Source organism: Furipterus horrens, unplaced genomic scaffold (genome assembly GCF_987537825.1).
Source record: "Furipterus horrens unplaced genomic scaffold, mFurHor1.1.pri manual_scaffold_4, whole genome shotgun sequence".
Taxonomy (NCBI): Eukaryota; Metazoa; Chordata; class Mammalia; order Chiroptera; family Furipteridae; genus Furipterus; species Furipterus horrens.
In genome coordinates, this window is record NW_028327174.1 from 152,059,654 (window position 1) to 152,080,137 (window position 20,484).

The window sequence follows — 20,484 nt, forward strand, 5'->3', positions numbered from 1 at the left end:
TCAACCATATGGGAAAACATATTTGCCAATAATAACCTTGAACAAGGGCTTGATCTCCAAAATATGTAAAGAACTCATATGACTCAACACCAGGAAGACAAACAGTCTTATTAAAAAATGGCAGAGGATCTGAATACACACTTCTCCAAGGAGGACATACAGATGGCCCATAGACATATGAAAGGATGCCCAAAATCACTAGCCATCAGAGAGATGCGAATTGAAACCACAATGAGATACCACCTCGTACCTGTCAGAAGGGCCATCTTCAACAAATCAACAAACAATGGTGCTGGCGAGGATGTGGAGAAAAGGGAACCCTAGTGTACTGTTGGTGGGAATGCAGACTGTGCAGCCACTGTAGAAACGGTATTGAATTTCCTCCAAAAACTAAAAATGGAACTGTCTTTTGACCCAGTGATTTCATTGTGTTTTTGATTTGTATTTCCCTAATAGTGAAGTTGAACATCTTTTCATGTATCTCTTGGCCATTTTTATATCTTCTTGTTCAGATGTTCTGCTCACTTGTTAATTGGATTGTTGCTGAGCTGTATGAGTTCTTTGTATACAGGGGTGGGCAAAAGTATGTTTAGAGTTGTTCATAACATGCAAGTTATGATTATGACAATAAACAATAATACAAGAATAAACTCTGTGTTTCAGGTACTCACACTGTAAACCTACTTTGCCCACTTTTGTATTTTCTATATGTATTAACGTCTTGTTGGAGCTGTTATTTGCAAATATCTTCTCCTATTCAGTCAGTTGCCATTTTGTTTTGTTAATGGTTTCTTTTCCGGTGGAGAAGGTTTTTTTGTTTCTTTGTTCGTTTTTGTTTTTTTAGTTTGATAGAGTCCCATAGATTTATTTTTGCTTTTACTTCCCTTGCCTTTGGGGTCAAATTTATAAAATCTTCTCTAAGACCAAGGTCCCTAAGTTTGGTACCTATGTTTTCTTCTATGTAATTTATTATTTTGGTTCTTATATTTAAGTATTTGTTCCATTTTTGGTTTGTTTTTTTATATAGGGACAAATAGTTTAGTTTCATTCTTTTGCATGTGGTTTCCAAGTATCTTTTTTGAAGATACTTTCTTTTCTCCATTGTATGTTTTTGGCTTTTTTGTTGAAAATTATTTGCTTATATAGATGTGGGTTTATTTCTGGGCTCTCAATTCTGTTCCATTGGTGTGTGTGTCTGGTTTGGGGCCAATACCATGCTGTTTTGATTATTGTCATTTTGTAGTATAGTTTGAAGTCAGGGAGTGTGATATCTTCAGTTTCATTCTCTTTTTTCAGGATTACTACCTCTTTTTAATGTAGATGTTAAGGTGTCTTTCTTATTTATATCATTTCTTGTATTTGTGTGGAATCTCAGAAAGGAGAAGAGGCAGATATATTTGCTCACATCCCTACTTTTGCTAATATTTTTAATAGAAAAAGCACTTCCCTATTTTTATAAAAATAGTAACTTGTAATGAAGAATTAAGCAACTTGAAAGTTTAACAAAGAATAAAAATGTAAACCATAATAATAATAGTAATTAATATTGAATGAGCAGCATTCCAGACCTTTTAATACAAATATAAAAAGAGAAGAATGGCTAGAGAGTAATACAAGAAAATGAGATTATGTTATCTGTAAGTAAAATGTATTAAATCAAATTTTATTTAATTTAACTGAAAGAAAAGAAAAATAAAAAAAAGAAAAAATACTTAACTTTAAATAAGTGCTTCTTCCTGCATAGAAAAATTACTTCTTAAAAAATCCTTTAAAATACGGAAAACAATAAGAAATTGGGATTACTTTTTAATCTCATGATAAAAATTTCACTCTTTTCTATGAAAAAGAAGTGAAATTATCAACATTCTCATATATCTTCCTTCCTTTTCTTTTTTGTTTTGTATTGTTTTTATATTGTCAATTTGTAATGTAATTCTCATTGAAAGATAAACAAAATTTCTGCAATATTTTAGTATGTGTTCAATAATTAAATGGATTTATTTCTAACCATTAGTCTTTTATTATAACTTTTTTATTACCTGTCTTCAAATTTATCTCTCAATTATGTGGTTTTTTTGGCAAAGCTTGAAGAATGGCTTATCAGTGCTATATATCTTGAGTTCTTTCATGCTGAAAAATGTGAATAACACCTTCTGGATTTAATCTTCTTTTGGTCATAATTATTTTTCTTCTAAATTCTGTAGACATTGTTTCTTTTTCTTCTTAATATGAATATGACTTTAGAGGAGTCTAATGCTAACCTGATTTTCTTTCACTTTTAAGGTCATTTTTTTTTTGCCTGGGTGCCCAAGGAATTCATTTTTTTCCCCTTTAAATTCAAAATCTTGAGCAGAATGGATTTCCATGTTGCTATTACTGTATGAAATTTTCTTATAATCACTACATATTTTTTTCTGTTAAAAAATTCAGTTTTTATTGCAGGGAAATTTTTTTTAATATACCTTTGAGTGATTTTTCCGTACCATTTTTATATGTCTCAGACATTAATTACTTTCATATGTTTTGTAATATCTTCCCTGTCTATTAGCTTCTTTCTGATCACAGATATCAGTTTGTCTTTTTAAAATCTGCATTCATTATAATGATCTCAAACTTTCCTACTAATAGCACAATTTTAAATTTTCTATTATAAAATATTTTATGCATACAACTATAGAGGTAAGTACAGATATCAGGTATAAAGAATACTAACCAAATAAACACATGTATACCCACAACCCAGTTTAAGAACTAGACTCCAACTGTGTATTAAAATTTTTATATGCCTCTCCCAGGTTCCATCCCTCCCTTTACTCCCAAATTTATCAGCATCTTGAGTTTTATGTTTAGCGTAAAAGAGTTCTAAACATTAATTTAGTATATCCTAATCAATAGTTTAATTTTAAAAACATTTAATGCCTTTTATTTTTAAAAAATCATCCTATATATTATTCAGCAACCTTTTTTCCCCCTTAAAATTCTGCTTATGAAATTAACTTTTGTTAACAGATATACCTCCAGTTTTTTCTTTTTCATTGTTGAATAGTATTCATGGCTACCACCATTTATTCATTCAGACCCCTGTGAGTAGTTACTTTATTTCATTTAAAAATTTTATCTTATAAGTACCAATAATATTATAAAAATTTTAGTACAGGTTACCTTTTAAACATGTTTAAAATTGTCTGTAGAAGTCATAGTTTAAGGGGGTGATATCTTTAAATAATAGAATTAAATGCATATTTAGCTTTATTGAATAATGCTAAATGATTTTCTAAGGTGATTATATATTATTTGAGGGTAATATATTATTTTCTTGGATAGTGATTATGTATTGTTCTGTAATTGTGTTGCTTTACTTCTTGATTTGTTTCCTTGGATCTAAAATCTCCCTTTTAATATCAGTTCTATTGTTTTATTATCTTATCCTTAAATTCTTCTACTGTTTAGCCCTGGCTGCTGTGGCTCAGTGGACCAAACAGTCACCAGTTTGATTCCCAGTCATGGAACATGCCTGGGTTGTGGGCCAAGTCCCCAGTTGTGGGTGCATGAGAGGCAACCACACATTCATGCTTCTCTCCCTCTTTCTCCCTCCCTTCCTCTCTCTCTAAAAATAAATAAATAAAATCTTTTTTAAAATTCTTCTTCTATTTAATCTATATTCTCTTTGACTTATATATTCCTTTGTATTTTCTCATTTGATTCGATCCTTGAAATAATACTATGGAATAGGTACTATTATTCTCATTTTATAAGTGAAAAGAATGGACTTCCAAGAAATTATGTGTCTTGGCCACAGTCTTACAGCTAGTAAGTAGAGGATTCATAACCAGCACCCAAGTCTTTTACCTCCCAACTCTTGCTCTTTCCACTGCTTTGAGATAAAATATAATCAAATGCTATATTGTGTAGTACAGCCTCTAAAACTAATTAAACTTCCAAACTGAACAGGCACAAATAAACAACACATATTTAATACATGTAACACATTGAAAAACCTCCAGAATGAGACAAGAACAGGATACCAGGTGAAATTACACTGATCTATGTTGGAAGTTACTGTGATAGTAAAACGATGAATTCTACTGCTGCTGCCACCTAAAGAGTGTGTGTGTGTGTGTATTTTAAGCAACTGATAACAAGTGACAGGACTATAGGAACAAGCTTTTGAAACCCAATGTAATAACAAGGAAACAGGATTGAAACAAGAATATGATGTGGTACTTGTACCTTGATAGTATCTGGGGAAAAGAGCCTTTATTTGGAATCTCACCCTATCCTCAGAGACCTGGTCATGCCATGAAAACCTCTGCAGCAGTCAGTATGGTGGGTAATGGAGCCTTCTTCTGCATTAAGGGCCTTTTCTAGTGCTTGAAGGGACGTACTGAAGTTCATACTGGAAAGGACAGTTCTACTGAGTTTCAGCTTTGGAAGAAAGGTATAAGAAGTGACAGAAATTATCTGTACTGATAATGTTGTAAACCAAAGATGGAGGAAGGCAGCAAGACTGACCCAAAAAACATTACATGTTAATATCTGAATTAGCTGCTCTTGTGTCTTAAAGCTATTCTTGGTTGAGTTTATATCCTATTTTCAACCATCTTTGTCAAGAAATTGTATTCAAACCTAGGATTATCAAATAACTAATTTAATTGCTTCCTCAAAGTTGATCTGTGGGAGATAAATAAATGTTCAATAAAAAAACCCTGCAAAGTGTTCAAATAAGTTTGGATGTGTTTAATCTAACCACACTGTATCATATCACAGGAAAAAAGATGATTTTATATTGATTAATTTATAACTGTAAAATAGTGTATATTTTTATAAGCAGAGATACACTAAAATGTCTGCTAGAAAATGGACCTGCCTTCATCTGGATGATGATAATAGAAGGGATTTTTATTTTCATATTTTCGCTCATCTGTATTTCTTTTTTTAGTGAATAGTATTTTTAATAAAAATATGACAATTATAATTTTAATACTTAGCCTTTAATATGCTTTATCTTGTGTTAGTCTCACACAAACCTATGAAGTAGGCACTACTATTATTATTTTCATTATATAAATGCTATTTTTAAATTCCAGATTTGAAGCTATTAGGAACTGGACAAGTTGATGCAGGCAGAAAGGAAAAGATAGAAATGAGACATAGCTGAAAGGTAGAAATGAGAAAACATAGTAACTAATTGTCTATGGGAAACAACTATGTATGTCTCCAGGATATTGAGGATTATAGCATTAGTGACAAAAACAGAATCAAGGAAGTCTTAAGTTTATATAAAGATTTGAATGAAGTTTGAGAAATGGTTAGTTTTCAAGAAGAACCTGAGTTTGGCTCTTTACTTGTTGCTGTTGAGGAGATGACAAAGCACATTGGTCGCAATGTTTACGTGATGGCCAGAGCTCAGGTGAGAGAGGAACCTGAAGAGGCTGTTTGGACAGTCATCCACAGTGGAGCCATAGTCTGAGCTGTGAACATGAATGACTCTCCTGAGAAGAGGATGTACAGGGAAAAACAGGGTATTAAAGGCTTTAACCTTTAGGTCTTGTCGCTATACAATCTCATGGACTTGACTAACATGTGGAATGACGATAGAATGGAATTCCAAGAGTCCTTGTGTGTGGATAAATATTGACAAAGGATGACATTTTCAAATAGCTTCCTTAGAGATTAATTGATTTCTTGTTTTAAAAAGTAAAAGGAGAAAAGACATGTAATAAGCTCTTAGGGTACATGTTGGTGAGCAGCACCCTAGAACATAGAATTTGATGTGGAAAATACACTAGTCATGTGAAGAAGTGATCAGAAATTGAGAACTGATTCATGATAAACTTATGGTATACTGCATTCAGGATGAGGAAAGGGATCAAATTAGGAAAATACAAAATTAAAGATCTCTATGTATAAATACAGTGAGCAAAGATGTAAGATTCTTGGGGTCTCAGAGAAACAACTTAAAAAAGAACGTGCTGTATATTATGTCGGTATATGTAAGATATTTACTAGGAAAGGTTTCTTTCAGGCAGTAGAAAAACATAAATACAATAATGCAATCATCTTGTCATATTTGGCTTTAAGGAGACCTATATTAAAAATATAATAAATACATTTTTCTTCAATGCCCCTCTTTTAAGTGAGTTCAAAGTTATTAAATAAAATACAGAGGACATCAAAGAAAAGTGACTACATAACTGTCAGATGTACTTCTAAAGACAGGTTAATGCACATGGTATTATTTTTGGAATCAAAAGATCAAGGGCTAATTTAATGAGAACCAAAATCATTAATTAGGGCAAAGTTATTGTACAGAACTTTTTGGCATCTTTATTAAAGGCAGAAAAATGGGAAATAAGCTGAAATCATTAGTAAAAAGCAATTTTACAAAAAGTACCTATGTATATATACAGGGGTAGGTTTACAGTTGTGAGTACAGAAAACAGAGTTTATTCTTATATTATTATTTATTAATTTTTGTATTATTTATTTGTACTGTAACTTGTAAACCTACTTTTGCCCACCCCCGTGTATATGCACAGACACAGATCACACATACACATATAAACTTACAGTATTTGTATAAAAATGTGAAAGGGGATACATCAAATTATTAATAGTTATTATTTTATGTGGTACAATTACAGCTGTTTTTATTCATCCCATATCTGAATCTTCTAATTTATCTAAATTAAAGACAAAATATTTTGTGCAGTAAGAAAAAATACTGTTTAAAGTGTTCGTAGAAACAAATATGTCACTTCCCTCTCATCCCTATCACACCGTCTACCCCTTACCTAGAAAACTCATTTCTTGTAAGAGTCTCTATAACAATAATATTGGTACTCTTTTATCTTTTTCAGATGTTAGTGAAAAATAACCACCTATCAGACAAGATCATTGTTCTGCCAGGGAAAATTGAAGAAATCTCACTTCCTGAGGCTGTAGATGTGATTATTTCTGAACCAATGGGATACATGCTGTTCAATGAAAGGATGCTGGAGAGCTACCTTCATTCCAAAAAATGGCTGAAAGCAAATGGTGAGTTGGCCGATCCTGGTTTAGAAAACAAGCTAACTTTTCTGTAAAATTTTCCATTGTATGTCAACTGTAATTGAAAAAAAGATGATTTAAAGTCAAAAAGTAACAGAGCAGCAATTTGAGCCCAGGTCTGTCTGACCTGAATCCCCACCCTCACGACTCCCACATACACACTGGCTTTCCAGTCTCCACCGGGGAGAGTGGGCACGTTCTAACAGCTCGTGTTTTTCATTTAAGGTGTAGAAGGTAGCTGGCCATTTCTAACAGTTGTATCTCTCATGAGAATTGCAGCTTCTTACCTTAACTTTACTTACTTTAAGTTACCAATTTTGTGGCACCCAACCTTGAAGACAAAATAGGAAATAGAAGTGCAACTCATACTTAACCAAGTGACGCAGTATATGAGTACAAATAAAGCTTGAGACTCATCTATAATTTTGTACATGTTTTCAAAATTTAAAAAACTCATATCAAAAATAAATAAACATGGGTAAAATATACCTAATGACAGGAACTTTATTAGTGTTCCTGTTGTAAAACAGTCTGGGATGATCTTGGAAGCCTTGTGTTCAAGCAATAAAATCGAACTGTGGGAGATGAAGGAAAGGAGCAAAGCCACTTGGATTCCCTCCTCAGTGCCCCCAGGAAGAATTTCTGTATTTTCTCTGGAATTTTTCCTATGGCGAGGTACTTCTTTGTGATGAGATTTTACACCTAGTTAATTAACATATATCTGATTGAGCCCTCTAAGTGGAACATTTCTCCAGATATCTGAAATGGATATGAAATTTTATATTGGGCTATGTATATTTAACAAGACAAATAGAAGTAAATACCAATCCTATCAGCTTTCTTTCTACCTGTGTGCTCCTGAGGGAAGGATGATTGATTTTTTTCTAATTATTTTTATTTTCCATCAAAATAAGACAAGTTTACAATATCCAATAGTAATAAAAGGCTTATAATGAAAAATAGGAATGCTCTGTCTCATCTCCTATCCTGAGACAGCTCCCCAAAGGCTATCCCTTTCAACTCTATTCTCTGTTTCTTCTATTATTTACCTACATGTTTCTATATAAAGTTATCTTATTGCTATTCTTGTCACTCTGTGGTTGAGAAGTTAGTTTTCCTACATAGCAGCTCTCTCCCTCTTTGACGCACTCTCCCTGTCTCAATCCTCTGAACATATTTATAAAGGTTCTCAATCCCTTATCCTAACCCTTGGGGCCAGATATATTTCAGAATTCAAAAGCTGGAGGACTTTAGAAAGGTAATACACTCATACAACATGTATTACATAACACCTCCAGTTGGATCTGAAGCAACATTCCATAGTGAAACACATCATATTCATTTCTGCAACAAAACATATGAATATGGATGCCAAGTAAGATAGATAGGGACTATAAATAGATTGGCATCGGTTCAGGTCAGATTTTTTCATCAAAGGATGTTGCAAACTTACAAAAATGTGTTACTTTGCAGAGCAGAGCTTTTTAGATTTCAGAGTTTAATATAAAGAAATATGGACGTAGATTATTATTTTGTTAAATCAGTGTTTATTATGACAATGTAAATATTATTCAGTACAGAATCAGTTAGTATAGTATGTACATATGATTATATATTTTCTCATGAAATCTTTTGCTTCTTCTGGAGTTAATTGCCTTGTTTTTTCATTAGCTTAGTTGTCTGTATACTCATGACTTGTTTTTCCTATGTTCCAACGGGTCTGACAGATCCTATCACTATTTATTCTGTGGAAGCCTTCCTCCTGTGATCCTCTGTTCTCCTCTGCCAGTCCTACTGCATGGCTACCATCCTCTGACTTTCTCCATTCTTGCGTCTTCCTCTTTCTTGGTTCACACCATCATTTCAGCAAAGGATATTCTCTAACCGGTTCTGAAGAAAGGAAGCTTGACAGGTTACTTTATTGAGTCCATGGATTATCATATTGCTGGGTAGAGAATTTTAACTTGAACATAATTTTTTACTCAGTATTTTAAGGCATCTTCTTCTGGTTTTTGGTTTCTAATATTGCTATCGAGAAGTCCAGTGCCATTCTGACTCCTGATGCTTTGGAGAGATGTAGTTTTCCCTGTGGTCACTTTTAGTATCTTGTCTTCACTTCTAACCTTCATGTAAAACTTTTAAAATTCTTGTGCTGGACATACAGTGAATATGTTGAATCAGAAGACATTTTCTTTAACTCTTAGAATATTGTTTTATATTTTACCTTTGATGATTTCCTCTTCTCCATTTTATTTGATTATCTTTGGATCCATTATTAGGCTTGGGCTCAGAACATCCTCCTCCAAAGCTTCCCAAATAGTGATACTTATTACTTTTCTAAGGTTGTTTAGTACCCTTCTATCTTGAAATTGAAAAATCACCAAACAATCATTATTGTTTTGACACCAATGTATGGGATTTAGATGGTGACATATGAATGATGTTATAGTCATGCTTCTTCTCTGACTACTGCTGAAAATGCCCTAAATTAAACAATATGTTTCTTTTAATAGACTTTGAGTTAAAGCATGGGACCATTGACTGTTGAATGAGATTCCATCCCTGGATTTTGTTCTTTCACTTATTAATTCTGAGATTGTGGCTGAGACACTTTGAGTTTCCCTGTTCCTTATTGTTTTCTCTCATTTATAGAGTAGGTATAATAAACAGAACTCACTTTATACTGTTATAGGATTAAATGAATTAATACATAGAAAGCTCAGAAAAAAGTTCATGGCAAAGTTAAAAAATTAAGAAGTTTTACACATTATTAGTTTTTAGTTTATAAAATCAGTTTCTTAAGCAATCCTCATTTCTGAAATAGGGTTAATAGTTTATCTGTATTTTAAGGGCAGTTTAATAATGACAGTGAAAAGGGGTTTCCCTAAAATGACAAGAATAATAATATTGATCACCAAGTCTACCTGCTCAGGCATGCTAGTCTAGGTGTTTGTTTGCTGGGCAAAGAATCTGCCTTTGCCCTGCAATTGTAGTTGAACAGTACGCAAGTGTGGGTGTACCTGCATGGAGGGTGGTGAGCCTGCATAGAAACATAGATTCTAGTAGCACTTAAAAAGAGAGTCAATGTGATTATACATGGACAAGTCTGAGAAGGGAAATAATAATGTGATAGAATGGTGAAATGTTGATTATTTTCAAAGCCAAGTTGTTTTTACAATAAATAAGAGGGAGAGAGGGAGGAAGAGAGAGAGGGAGGGAGGGAGAGAGAGAGAAAGAGAGAGAGAAGGAGGGAGAGAGAGAGAGGGAGGGAGAGAGAGAGAGAGAGAGAGAGAGAGAGAGAGAGAGAGAGAGAGAGAGAGAGAGAGGGAGGGAGAGAGAGAGAGAGAGAGAGAGAGAGAGAAAGGAAGTGCTCCAAATTTTCAAGCAGAGAACCTACCAAAAAGAGAAAAGCCAATAGCTGGGAAGGCACATATGTCAGGTTGAATCTCACCTAGGACTCCACAAGCTTTTATCATTGCATAGCTTTAGGACTTGCTTTGGTATTATATTTTATATCCCCTCTGATCTTCTGCATAATTTTCTTATCCTTGCTTTGAGGAAAAAAATTGTATTTTAGCCTATTGTGTAATAACTGAAATAGATGGAAGAATGAAATTGGTCAAGTGGTGGGTAAGTGGACCATTCAAGCAGAAGGCAGTAGGAGTCAACTTTTGGGTCTGTTGTCTTTTGCTCACTAGGAATGATGTTCCCGACATTCAGCGACATTCACTTGGCCCCCTTTTCTGATGACCAGCTCTACGTGGAACACTACTCCAGAGCCAACTTTTGGTAATGTTCTTTCTTATTTTCCTTTCTCTTCAGAGTGAAACAGAGTTTCTAAAACAATTGACATTTGAGGCCATATTTGGGGGCAGAGGCTGCCCTCTATACCTTCAAATGTTTAGCAGCATCTGTGGTCTATACCTACTAGATGCCAACAGCACCTTCCCCCAGAGTGACAACCAAAATGACTCCAGACATTGCCAAATGTCCCCTTGGGGGCAAAGTCACTCCCCTTTGAGAACTAGAATAGACAAATGAGGGAACTGCTTATGTAATATCAAACACCCCAAAGACTACACTGAGGCTAAAATGACAACATCTTCCCTCTGTTCGCTACACCTCCATTTCCACTTTTCAGCATCTTGTTAGAACAGGCCTTTGTCAGAGAACATCAATCGATACACCTCAATGTAAATGAGCTATTCAAAAATTTTTCTGGAGTTTTCTGAAATGGCTGTTGGCTTTTGGGCAGTTTACTCCACCTTCTGAGACTTGGTTTTTCATTTGTAAAAAGAACTAACACGAAACCCCTGCGAGTTCTAAACTATCATTCCCCTGGCATTCTTTTCTGAAAACTGGTTTTTATATGGAATAGAAAGGAAGAAAAATGATGATTTTGGGCCCATGGAAGGGAGAAACAGAACAGATAGAATCGTTGTGGGAATGTTATGTATGAAGGAGGGAGCACAGACCTCTGCTGGCAGGTGGGTGAGAATGGATGCTAAAATTTAAGCTCTGAGTTCCACCTAAGGTTCAGGTATGCAGAACCCTCTCAGAGATAGCCAAAGTTCATTCCCCAGGTTTTCTCTTTGTAATTCTATCTTTTGCTGAAGGGGCAGCAAATAGGAGGTACTTTGGGTTCCTGGATTACAAAATTCTATGAGGAGCAGGGTCATAGGGCTAAGATTTTTTTTCCCCAATTTTTTCTTACAAAATAGCCTTTCCTACCAGATTCATAGCATTTAATGGTTTCTACTCTGTCTGCAATTCTGAAAATTTAAACCAGAGACTTTCCAGTGCAGGTGAATGGCCTCTTGGTGTGTGGTGGGCAATAAGATGGGGGAGACTCTAATTATGATTATTCTGTAAGGTCATACCTACCCTAAATGTTTTTATTTTACATGTGACCTCCTGATTCAATGGAGAAGTGGGAGAGTTAGGAACTCATAAAAGAGTGGACTAGGTTAGTCAGGAAGTTTGGTTGTCTAGCATTGCTTGTGTGACCTTCTAATCATGTCATCTGCAGGCAGCTTACTACCTTGAGAATATTAATGATCACAGTGGACTAGCTAGGCTCCCCATCAGAATACAAACATGCTGCTATTTATTCCATCTAAAAATAAAAATAAAAATAAAATATTGTTTATATCTCTCTCTTTGAGTCAGCCACCACCCATCTCTAAATCCCTTTGCAGCAAAATTCCTCAAAAGGGTTATCTGTACTCAATGATCTCCAACTCCCCCTTCAATCTCTCTCAAGGCATTCTACCAAACCCATTCCTATCAAAGTCACCAGTGCCGTGGCCTCCACATTGCTAAATCTAGTGATCAATTTTCGCTTCTCAACTTATTTAACCTGCCGGCATTTGAGCAGAATTTGAAACATTGATGTGCCCCACATTCTTTCTCATTTTCTCCTGCCTCACTGGTTACTTCCTCAACCCTTCTATGGTTGTTACTGGTCTCCCTAACCTCTGGTACAGGAGTTCCCTAGGACGCAGTCTTTGGACCTCTTCTCTGTCTGTAGTTACTCTCTTGATGAGTTCACCGATTCCCAAAGTTCACATACCAGCTATGTACTGATGATGCCCAAGTGTATCTAGCTCAGACATGTCCCAAGAATTCCAAACTTTTTCATGGCCAGCTGCCTCCTGGAAACCTCCTCTTAGAGAGACTTGCCATGTTCAAAACTCAACTCCTGATCTCCACACCCATCCCAAACCTGCTCTACTCATAGTCTTTCCACCTTAATTGCTAACAAGTTTATCCTCCCAGTCATTGAGGCCCCAAACTTTGAAGGCCTCTCTTTTTGTACCCTATATGTAAACCATCAAGAAACTGTGTTGGTTCTACTTTCAAAATATATCCAGAATCTGACCAATTCCCAATATATTTACTCTTTTCTCTTGATCCCGACCCTATTATCTAATTTCAGTTATTGCAACAGCTTCTTAACACATGTTTCCCAGCATTTCCAAGACTTTCCAGTAGGTTTGGCCCAGTATGGCGCTTCATTTCCTACTACCATGTTCAGGTTTCTTGCTGATCCTCAGACACACTCCCACTTAAGGACCTTTGCATTTGCTGACCTTTCCATCTGGAATATTTTTCCCTCTATTCACATGGCTACTTCCTTCACCTCCATAAAGTCTTTGTTAAGTGCCACCTTCTCAATAACACCTACCCTGACCACCCTATTTAAAATGGCAACCATACCACTTCCAATCTCACATTTTCTGCTCTGTTTTTTCTCTGGCATTTACCACCTCCTAAAAGATATGCAATTTCTTTAGTTATCATTGGGGTTTTTTTTTGTTTTTTCCTTTTTTTGTATCCTTCTTGATAGAATGTCAGCAACTACAAGAGCCAGAATTCTATCCGTTTTCTTTTTTTTAAGTATATTTTATGGATTATTTTGTTACAGTTGTCCCATTTCTTTCCCTTTGCTCCCCTCTTTCCAGTGCCCTACTTCCCTACAGAAATCCCACCCCCCTTAGTTCATGTCCATGGGTCATGCATATAAGTTCTTTGACTTCACCATTTCCTATATTATTCTTAACTTCCCCCTGTCTATTTTGTACCAACCAATTATGCTTCTTAGTCCCTGTACCATTTCCCCATTTCTCCCCCTTCCCCCTCCCAGCTGATAACCCTCCAAATGATCCCCATACTTATGATTCTGTTCCTGTTCTGCTTGTTTGCTTAGTTTGTTTTTGTTTTAATATTTTAGATTCAGTTGTGAATCTAAGTTGTGATTCAAGTTGTGGGTTTGTTGTCATTTTAATGTTCATAGTGTTGATCTTCTTTTTCTTAAATAAGTCCCTTTAACATTTCATATAATTGTGGCTTGGTGATGATGAACTCCTTTAGCTTTACCTTGTCTGGGAAGCACTTTATCTGCCTTTTTATTCTAAATGATAGCTTTGCTAGATAGAGTAATCCTGGTTGTAGGTCCTTGCTTTTCATCACATTGAATACTTCTTGTCAGTCCCTTCTTGCTTGCAAAGTTTCTTTTGAAAAATCAGCTGATAGTCTTATAGGCACCCCTTTTAAGTAACTCTCTGCTTTTCTCTTGCTGCTTTTAAGATTCTCTCTTTATCTTGAAGCTTTGACATTTTAATGATGATGTGTCTTGGTGTGGTCCTCTTTGGGTCTAGCTTTTTTGGGACTCTCTGTGCTTCCTGGACTTGTATGTCTATTTACTTCACCAAATTTGGGAATTTTTCCTTCCTTAATTTTCCACATAAGCTTTCAATTTCTTGCTCTTCCTCTTCTCCTTCTGGCACCCCTATGACTCAGATGGCACGTTTAGAGTTGTCCCAGAGGTTCCTAAGCCTCTCCTCATTTTTTTCAATTCTTGTTTTCTCATTCTGTACTGGTTGACTGTTTTTTCTTCCTTATAGTCCAAATCATTGACTTGAACCCCAGTGTCTTTCCCTTCACCATTGGTTTTGTGTGGATTTTCCATCATTTCATTTAGCATAGCCTTCAGTTCTTTCCTTATGCATCTGCCATACTTAAGCATATCTGTCAAGTCTGAGCACTTTATCACCAGTGCTTTGAAATCTGTGTCTATTAGGTTGGCTATCTCTTTGTCACTTAGTTCTCCCACTGGAACCTTGATCCATTCCCTCTTTTGGACCATACTTCTCTGTCTCCTCATCTTGACAGTCTCCTGTGTTTGTTTTCCTCTGTGTCTTACATAGAGCTGTCACACCTATTACATTGTAAGCGGGGGGAGCCTTAGGTATTTGTCATTATGGGCAACCCGTTTCACCACCAGTGTCACATTGTGGCACTGTATGTGGGGGAAGGATCAGAGAGGGAACAATGCTGCTTGCTCAGCACTTGCCCCTTTTCCAGGCACTTATCCCACTTCCATATGGGACTGGTGCCTCCCTAGCTGCTGCCCTGGCAGTCGTTCCCAGAGTGGGTGGGTCTGCAGACGTCCTAGGACCATGAAGGCCCTTTAAACAAGTGGACTCTGCTGAGAGACGAGCAGTTTCTGCCTCCGCTCCAACCCCCACTGGTTTTCACAGTCAGAAACAATGAGGCATTACTGTCCCCAGCACTGGAACTATGAGCTGTGCAGTCTGGTCTGGTGCTGGGAGTGCTCCCCAGGTGTCCATACCCACTTTTTTAAATGTTTGACTGAGCTTTCTGCCAGCCTGTCGCTGCCACCGCCGCCACCACGTCACATCCTCTCTGCCCCGGCTCTGCCCTTCCTACCTGTCTGGATGAGTATTTCTTCTTTATATCTTTGTTTGCTGGACTTCCATGCAGCTTGATTTTCTGGAACTTCTGGTTGTCTCTAGATTTGAGGTAGCTGTATTCCTTCTTAGTTGTGGAGGGAGACACAGCGTTTCTGTCTAGGCCTCCATCTTGGCTGGAAGTCCCAGAATTCTATCAGTTTTCATTGTGTCCCAAGCACCCAGAACAGTGCCTGCCACATGCTAGGTCTTCAAGAAATATATCTGAATGTGTAAAAATTTCAATAATGTCAAACGTGTACAGAAATAATTATTAATATTTTAGTTGATCTTTTTCCAAATTTTTTGTCCTTTTTTTTACAAAATTAGAATCATAAAATGAATACCATTGTATAGCTTTTATTTGTTTTTTTTCTTATTTTGACAACAATTTGTTTACATTTTCTCATCTTTTAGATATTCTTTTGTTAAGCATTTTTTGTTGCTCTCTCATAATTTACTGACTCAGGCTCCAATGTTGATACTAAATTACCTTAATTACTATTTTAATCCCATAAATTCTATAAGAAATAACACTAAGGTATTGTTTCTACATTCTACAAGAATGTAGAACTTTATAGAATTCTATTTCCTAAACTCTATTAGAAACCATGCTAAAGTAAGTTTCCTATTATGCAAATTTTGGTGTGCATTCTGATTATTTTCTTACAATAAATTGCTAGAAGCAGAATTACTGGACCAAAAGGTGTGAAGAAGAAACTTTAAAAAACTATCCTTACATATTGCCAAATTGCCCTGTGGAAAAGTTTTACCAATTAACACTTCTCCAGTGGTATATGAGAATGTCTGCTGAGTCTTGCCCATACGGGCTATGTTTTTTTTTTTTAAATGCCAATTTGATTTGCAGAAAAATGGTGGCCAGTTTATTTTTAATCTGTACTTCTTTGATAGCTGGTGCATTTGAATTATTTTATTTTTAGTCAATAAACACAACAGTATTTTAAAAAACATATAGTTATCAGAATTGACAATCTTTGCTTTCTTTCTAATTTCCTTCCCTTTCTAAAGCAGTTTTTGCATTAGACTGCTAGCACGTGGACCTTTTGTTGCATTGATCCAGGGAACAGGTGGTGAAAGCTTGCATGATTTCTGTTAGAAGAGGCAAAAAAGTGGAAATGCTGGCTGAGAGGAAGGAGGGGGAATGCAAAAAAAAAAAAAAGAAAAGAAATGAGTTTAGGTATATTCTGAGGGACTGAGCTGAGAAACTGAGGAACAATTAACAGGCTATATAAATAAGATCATCAGCCATTTAGGTATAATCAGTTTTTATTCATCACCTGACTTCCTACCAACAACACTTGACACCATTGGCTCTTCTCTTCTGGAGCCTAAACCTGGTTGTCCTCCCATCCTGGCCCCAACTTCTCAGTCTCCGCCCCCTCATGATCCAAATTTTTAACATGCATTGACTCCAGGTTAGTTCTTTGATGGCTTCCTCTTTCTGTCTACACTCACTTCCCTACTGATCTCATTCAGCCTCCTAGCTGTCAATATTGTCTTTAAGCTGACAACTCCCATAGTTAGAACTCCAGCCCAGATCTCTCCCTGGAAACATAGACTTTGGACGTCCATCTGGCTGTTAACAAGTCTACTTGGATGTCGGTCGCATATTTTAAATTTAACATGTCCAAAGGCAATCTGCTGATCTTTATCACCACCCCCTGCCCACCCCTGCAAAATAAAACAAGCAAAACTAAAAGCACTGCTTCTATGACAGTCTTGCAGTAGTCTCCCAGCTCATTTCTTCTTTTTAAACAACTGAAATGATCTTAATAATGCATAGTTTAGACCACATTCTTTTTCAGCTCAAAACCCTCCAGTGGCTTCCCATTATATGCACAGTAAAAGCCGACGTCCTCAGAATGGATGCTACGACTCTACATGATCGAGTTCCCCCTGCTACCCCTGTAATATCATCTCTTGCTACTTGCTCTTTTATTCTCTCCCCTTGGCCTGACTGGCTGATTTCTTTGCTTCCTCTTGAACATACCTGTCTTGCTTCCATTTCAGTGCCATTCCCTCTGCCTGATGGCCCTGTGGCTTGCTTTCCTCCTTCAGGTCTTAGCTCACATGTCATCTTCACAGGGAGACTATATATCAATTAAATATTGTCATCTCTTACCCCCTGGAAACTCTTATCCCACTTCTCACTTCATTCTCCTCTATAGCACTTATCACCTTCCATATTATATGTTGTTACTTATTTTATTTATTGTCTGTTTCCCTCAAGAGACTACAAGTTCCAAAAAAGTGGCTGTTTAGCTTACTTCTCTGTCCTCATCATCGAACATAGTATTGTTAACTAGAAGATAAATATATTTATTTACAAGAATTGTTTATATATTAAGGATATTAAGATTGTTGTATTTTCTTCAGAATTTTTAATTTGCCTTGTAATCTTCTTTGTGGTGGTTTTTGCCACAAAGAAGTGAAATATTTTTTTATGTAGCTAAACGTACCTATATTTTCTTTTATACTTTATTTTTTACCCCTTTATTTGGAAAAGGGCTTTCCCACCCTGAGTCCAGTACTAATTTCCTTCTACTTCTTTCATGTTTTACTTTTTCTGTTTAACATTTTAAAATTTATATTTAACTCTAAAACTCATTTTAGGTTAAGTATGTGGTAAGCATATAACTTTACCCTCTCTAAGTAACCAATGATGGGGGTTCTCTCTTAATAAAAAGATCACTGCATTCTGATGCTAGTAGTAGCCACTTATTAAAATAATAATTTTCATACTTTATTAAGATTTCCTGGCCCTTATTAATTAAGATTCTGAAATTTATCTCCTGAGAGTAAGGTTCAGTCATGAAGAATTAACATTCTCAGCTGTAAAAACTTTTTTATGTGGTATGTATTACTGGCATTAGTGAAAATAATTGGTTCAGGGGTTTTAAACCAAGGCCTTTAAATAAAACTTTAAATGGATTCTCCTATAAGAGAATATATATCCATAGGATTGGTTAAGAGGAATAACCAAATATTTTCAAGTAGTTTGATAATATTTATTACAGTTATACAACATAAAGGCTTAGGCAAACAGGCAGTAGTTAAAAGCTGGATGAATCAGACTCTAGAGCTAAACCGAACTGTGTTGAATTCTTGGTTCTGTCAATTACTAACTAGAAAACCTTAGCCAATTCAATTCAATTTCTCTGAGGAACAATTTCCTTATTTATAGATTAAAGATAACAATATTACCTTTCCTGGGGATGGGGGTGTTTCTGTGTCAGGGCAGTGTGAGGGTTCTGCCAGATGCTAAATATTCCTACCCCAGTTGTACATTCAGCAACTACAGAAATACCTCAGGGTGGGTATGAAGCCCTGGACACCCTGGATGATGAACTCAGTCCAAACATTCATTTACTGCCTGTCCTCCATAAGCCCTTACTAAGCAGAGGCACCCTAAATTCCCTGGTATCAGTCAGTTTACCCTTTTCATCTAACATTCTTTTAAAAATTGAGATACTCTCCTTTCTCCAACATAGTTGCTATGTCACAGAAACCCAGGGTCCTCTGGAAAAGGATTGGGGAATATTTGCCACAGGTGCTTGTGGCGCGGTACAGCAGAGTCCTGCAAGGGGCTGGGCCTCCACTGCAGCCCTGGACCAGTGGTCTCTGAAGCCATACACCTGATCTGGGAATCAGATCTGCAAACTGGGTGAAGGACCCACTTTGTACATTGTCGCAGCTAATACCAACCTGCTCACCAGCTAGCAAGTTTCTGTCGTTGTTACCCAAATTGAGTACTATCCTAGGGACTGTGCATCTCCTCCACCTCTTTGATAACACTAGTATCTACTGGGTTGGCCAAAAAGCCCATTATGTTTTTTCTGTAAGATAAGACACATTTTTTATTTTCACCAATAAGTTTGTTGATTTGGACATTTTGAGTATGTCAGCTGTCTCCTGTAGAGGCCGGGGGTGCTGCTAAACATCTTCCAATGCATTAGACAGCCCCACAGCAAAGAATTATTTACCAAAAATGTCAATATATCAAAGAAATTTCACAAAGCACTTTTGATATGTTTGATCAGTCACTGCATCTTCTCTATACACAGCACAAATCTTTTTTTTTTAATTGTGTTTTTCCTTTCTTGAAATAATAAAGCATAATATGTTGAAAATGTAGCATATTTTCTTCCATCTTTAATATTAAAATGGCTGCACAAAAATTCACCGATTTTGATAAAGACTTTTTTTAATGCTGGCTGATATGACAGTTGTCACAATACAATCTAATGAAATTGTTTAAAATGAAGTTAAAGACAACTAAGCACCACTAGAGCCATCATACGGAAAAAACTAAATGAACTTTTTGGCCAACTAAATATTAGCAGCCACCACAGATTCCTGTGGGTCAAGATACCCTTATTGCCACTCTAGTCTTGCTGTCCAACACAATAATTATGACATTCTTGCCTATGACAGTTAATTTCTGCTTTATTGCTTCTGAAATTCCATCCAAATTGTGCTCATTGGGAGCATAACTTAATGGAAACATCACTTATTATTGATCAATTGAGGACAGCCCCACTCAGCATCTCAAAAATACCACTGTTCTCTCACTGATTTATTCCTGGTTACCTTTATAAAAAGAGGGTTTCCTGGGCTTTGCATGAGAACATAGTCAGGTGAAATGTTCATAAGTGTTGTATAGTAAATACATCTATTATTTCCACCTCTCTGAGCCTCCTGATCCTTTCCTCAATACTGTGCTGCAGAAGGTCTGGAATCTGTCTCATTAACTGCAGGCCATCGTGATGACCACACTTCAGAGCTACTTCCAGCTAATCATTAGGACTGGTGTCTTGCTAGAGCACTGAATCCTATGAGTGCCCCATGTACCTAACCTGACTTATTCTACCCTAGTCTGCTCCCATACATATTTTCCTGATTCTCAACAGCAAATATGAACCAGTTTCTGCAATTTCTTAGGTGTGTATGTTATCTCCCCCTGGAATAGGAATTGTACTTACTGCTCAGGTTATGCTGGAGTTATTGGCCTGATAGCAGTGAGGGGCCTTCAGCCTGGAGGCCATGGGCAATAGGGAGGCAGATCCAGGGGGGAACAAAATTATCTTGCAAGGCACAAGCTTCAGAAGTTTTTCAGTCTTCAGGCAAAGGGAGCTATTCTCTGCTGTTGACAGGGACACGC

General features: G+C 36.3%; 1 protein-coding gene across 3 annotated transcripts in view; it reads left to right on the plus strand.

Moving 5' to 3' along the window:
- The window catches only part of LOC150013077 (histone-arginine methyltransferase CARM1-like), a 233,289-nt gene that overhangs the window by 182,344 nt on the left and 30,461 nt on the right, over positions 1-20,484 (plus strand). For all 3 annotated transcript variants that reach the window (XM_090275844.1, XM_090275846.1, XM_090275845.1), the window contains exons 6-7: positions 6,861-7,038; positions 10,749-10,839. In XM_090275844.1, the coding sequence (XP_090131970.1) occupies positions 6,861-7,038; positions 10,749-10,839 (269 nt within the window). The remainder of the gene's footprint in view (positions 1-6,860; positions 7,039-10,748; positions 10,840-20,484) is intronic.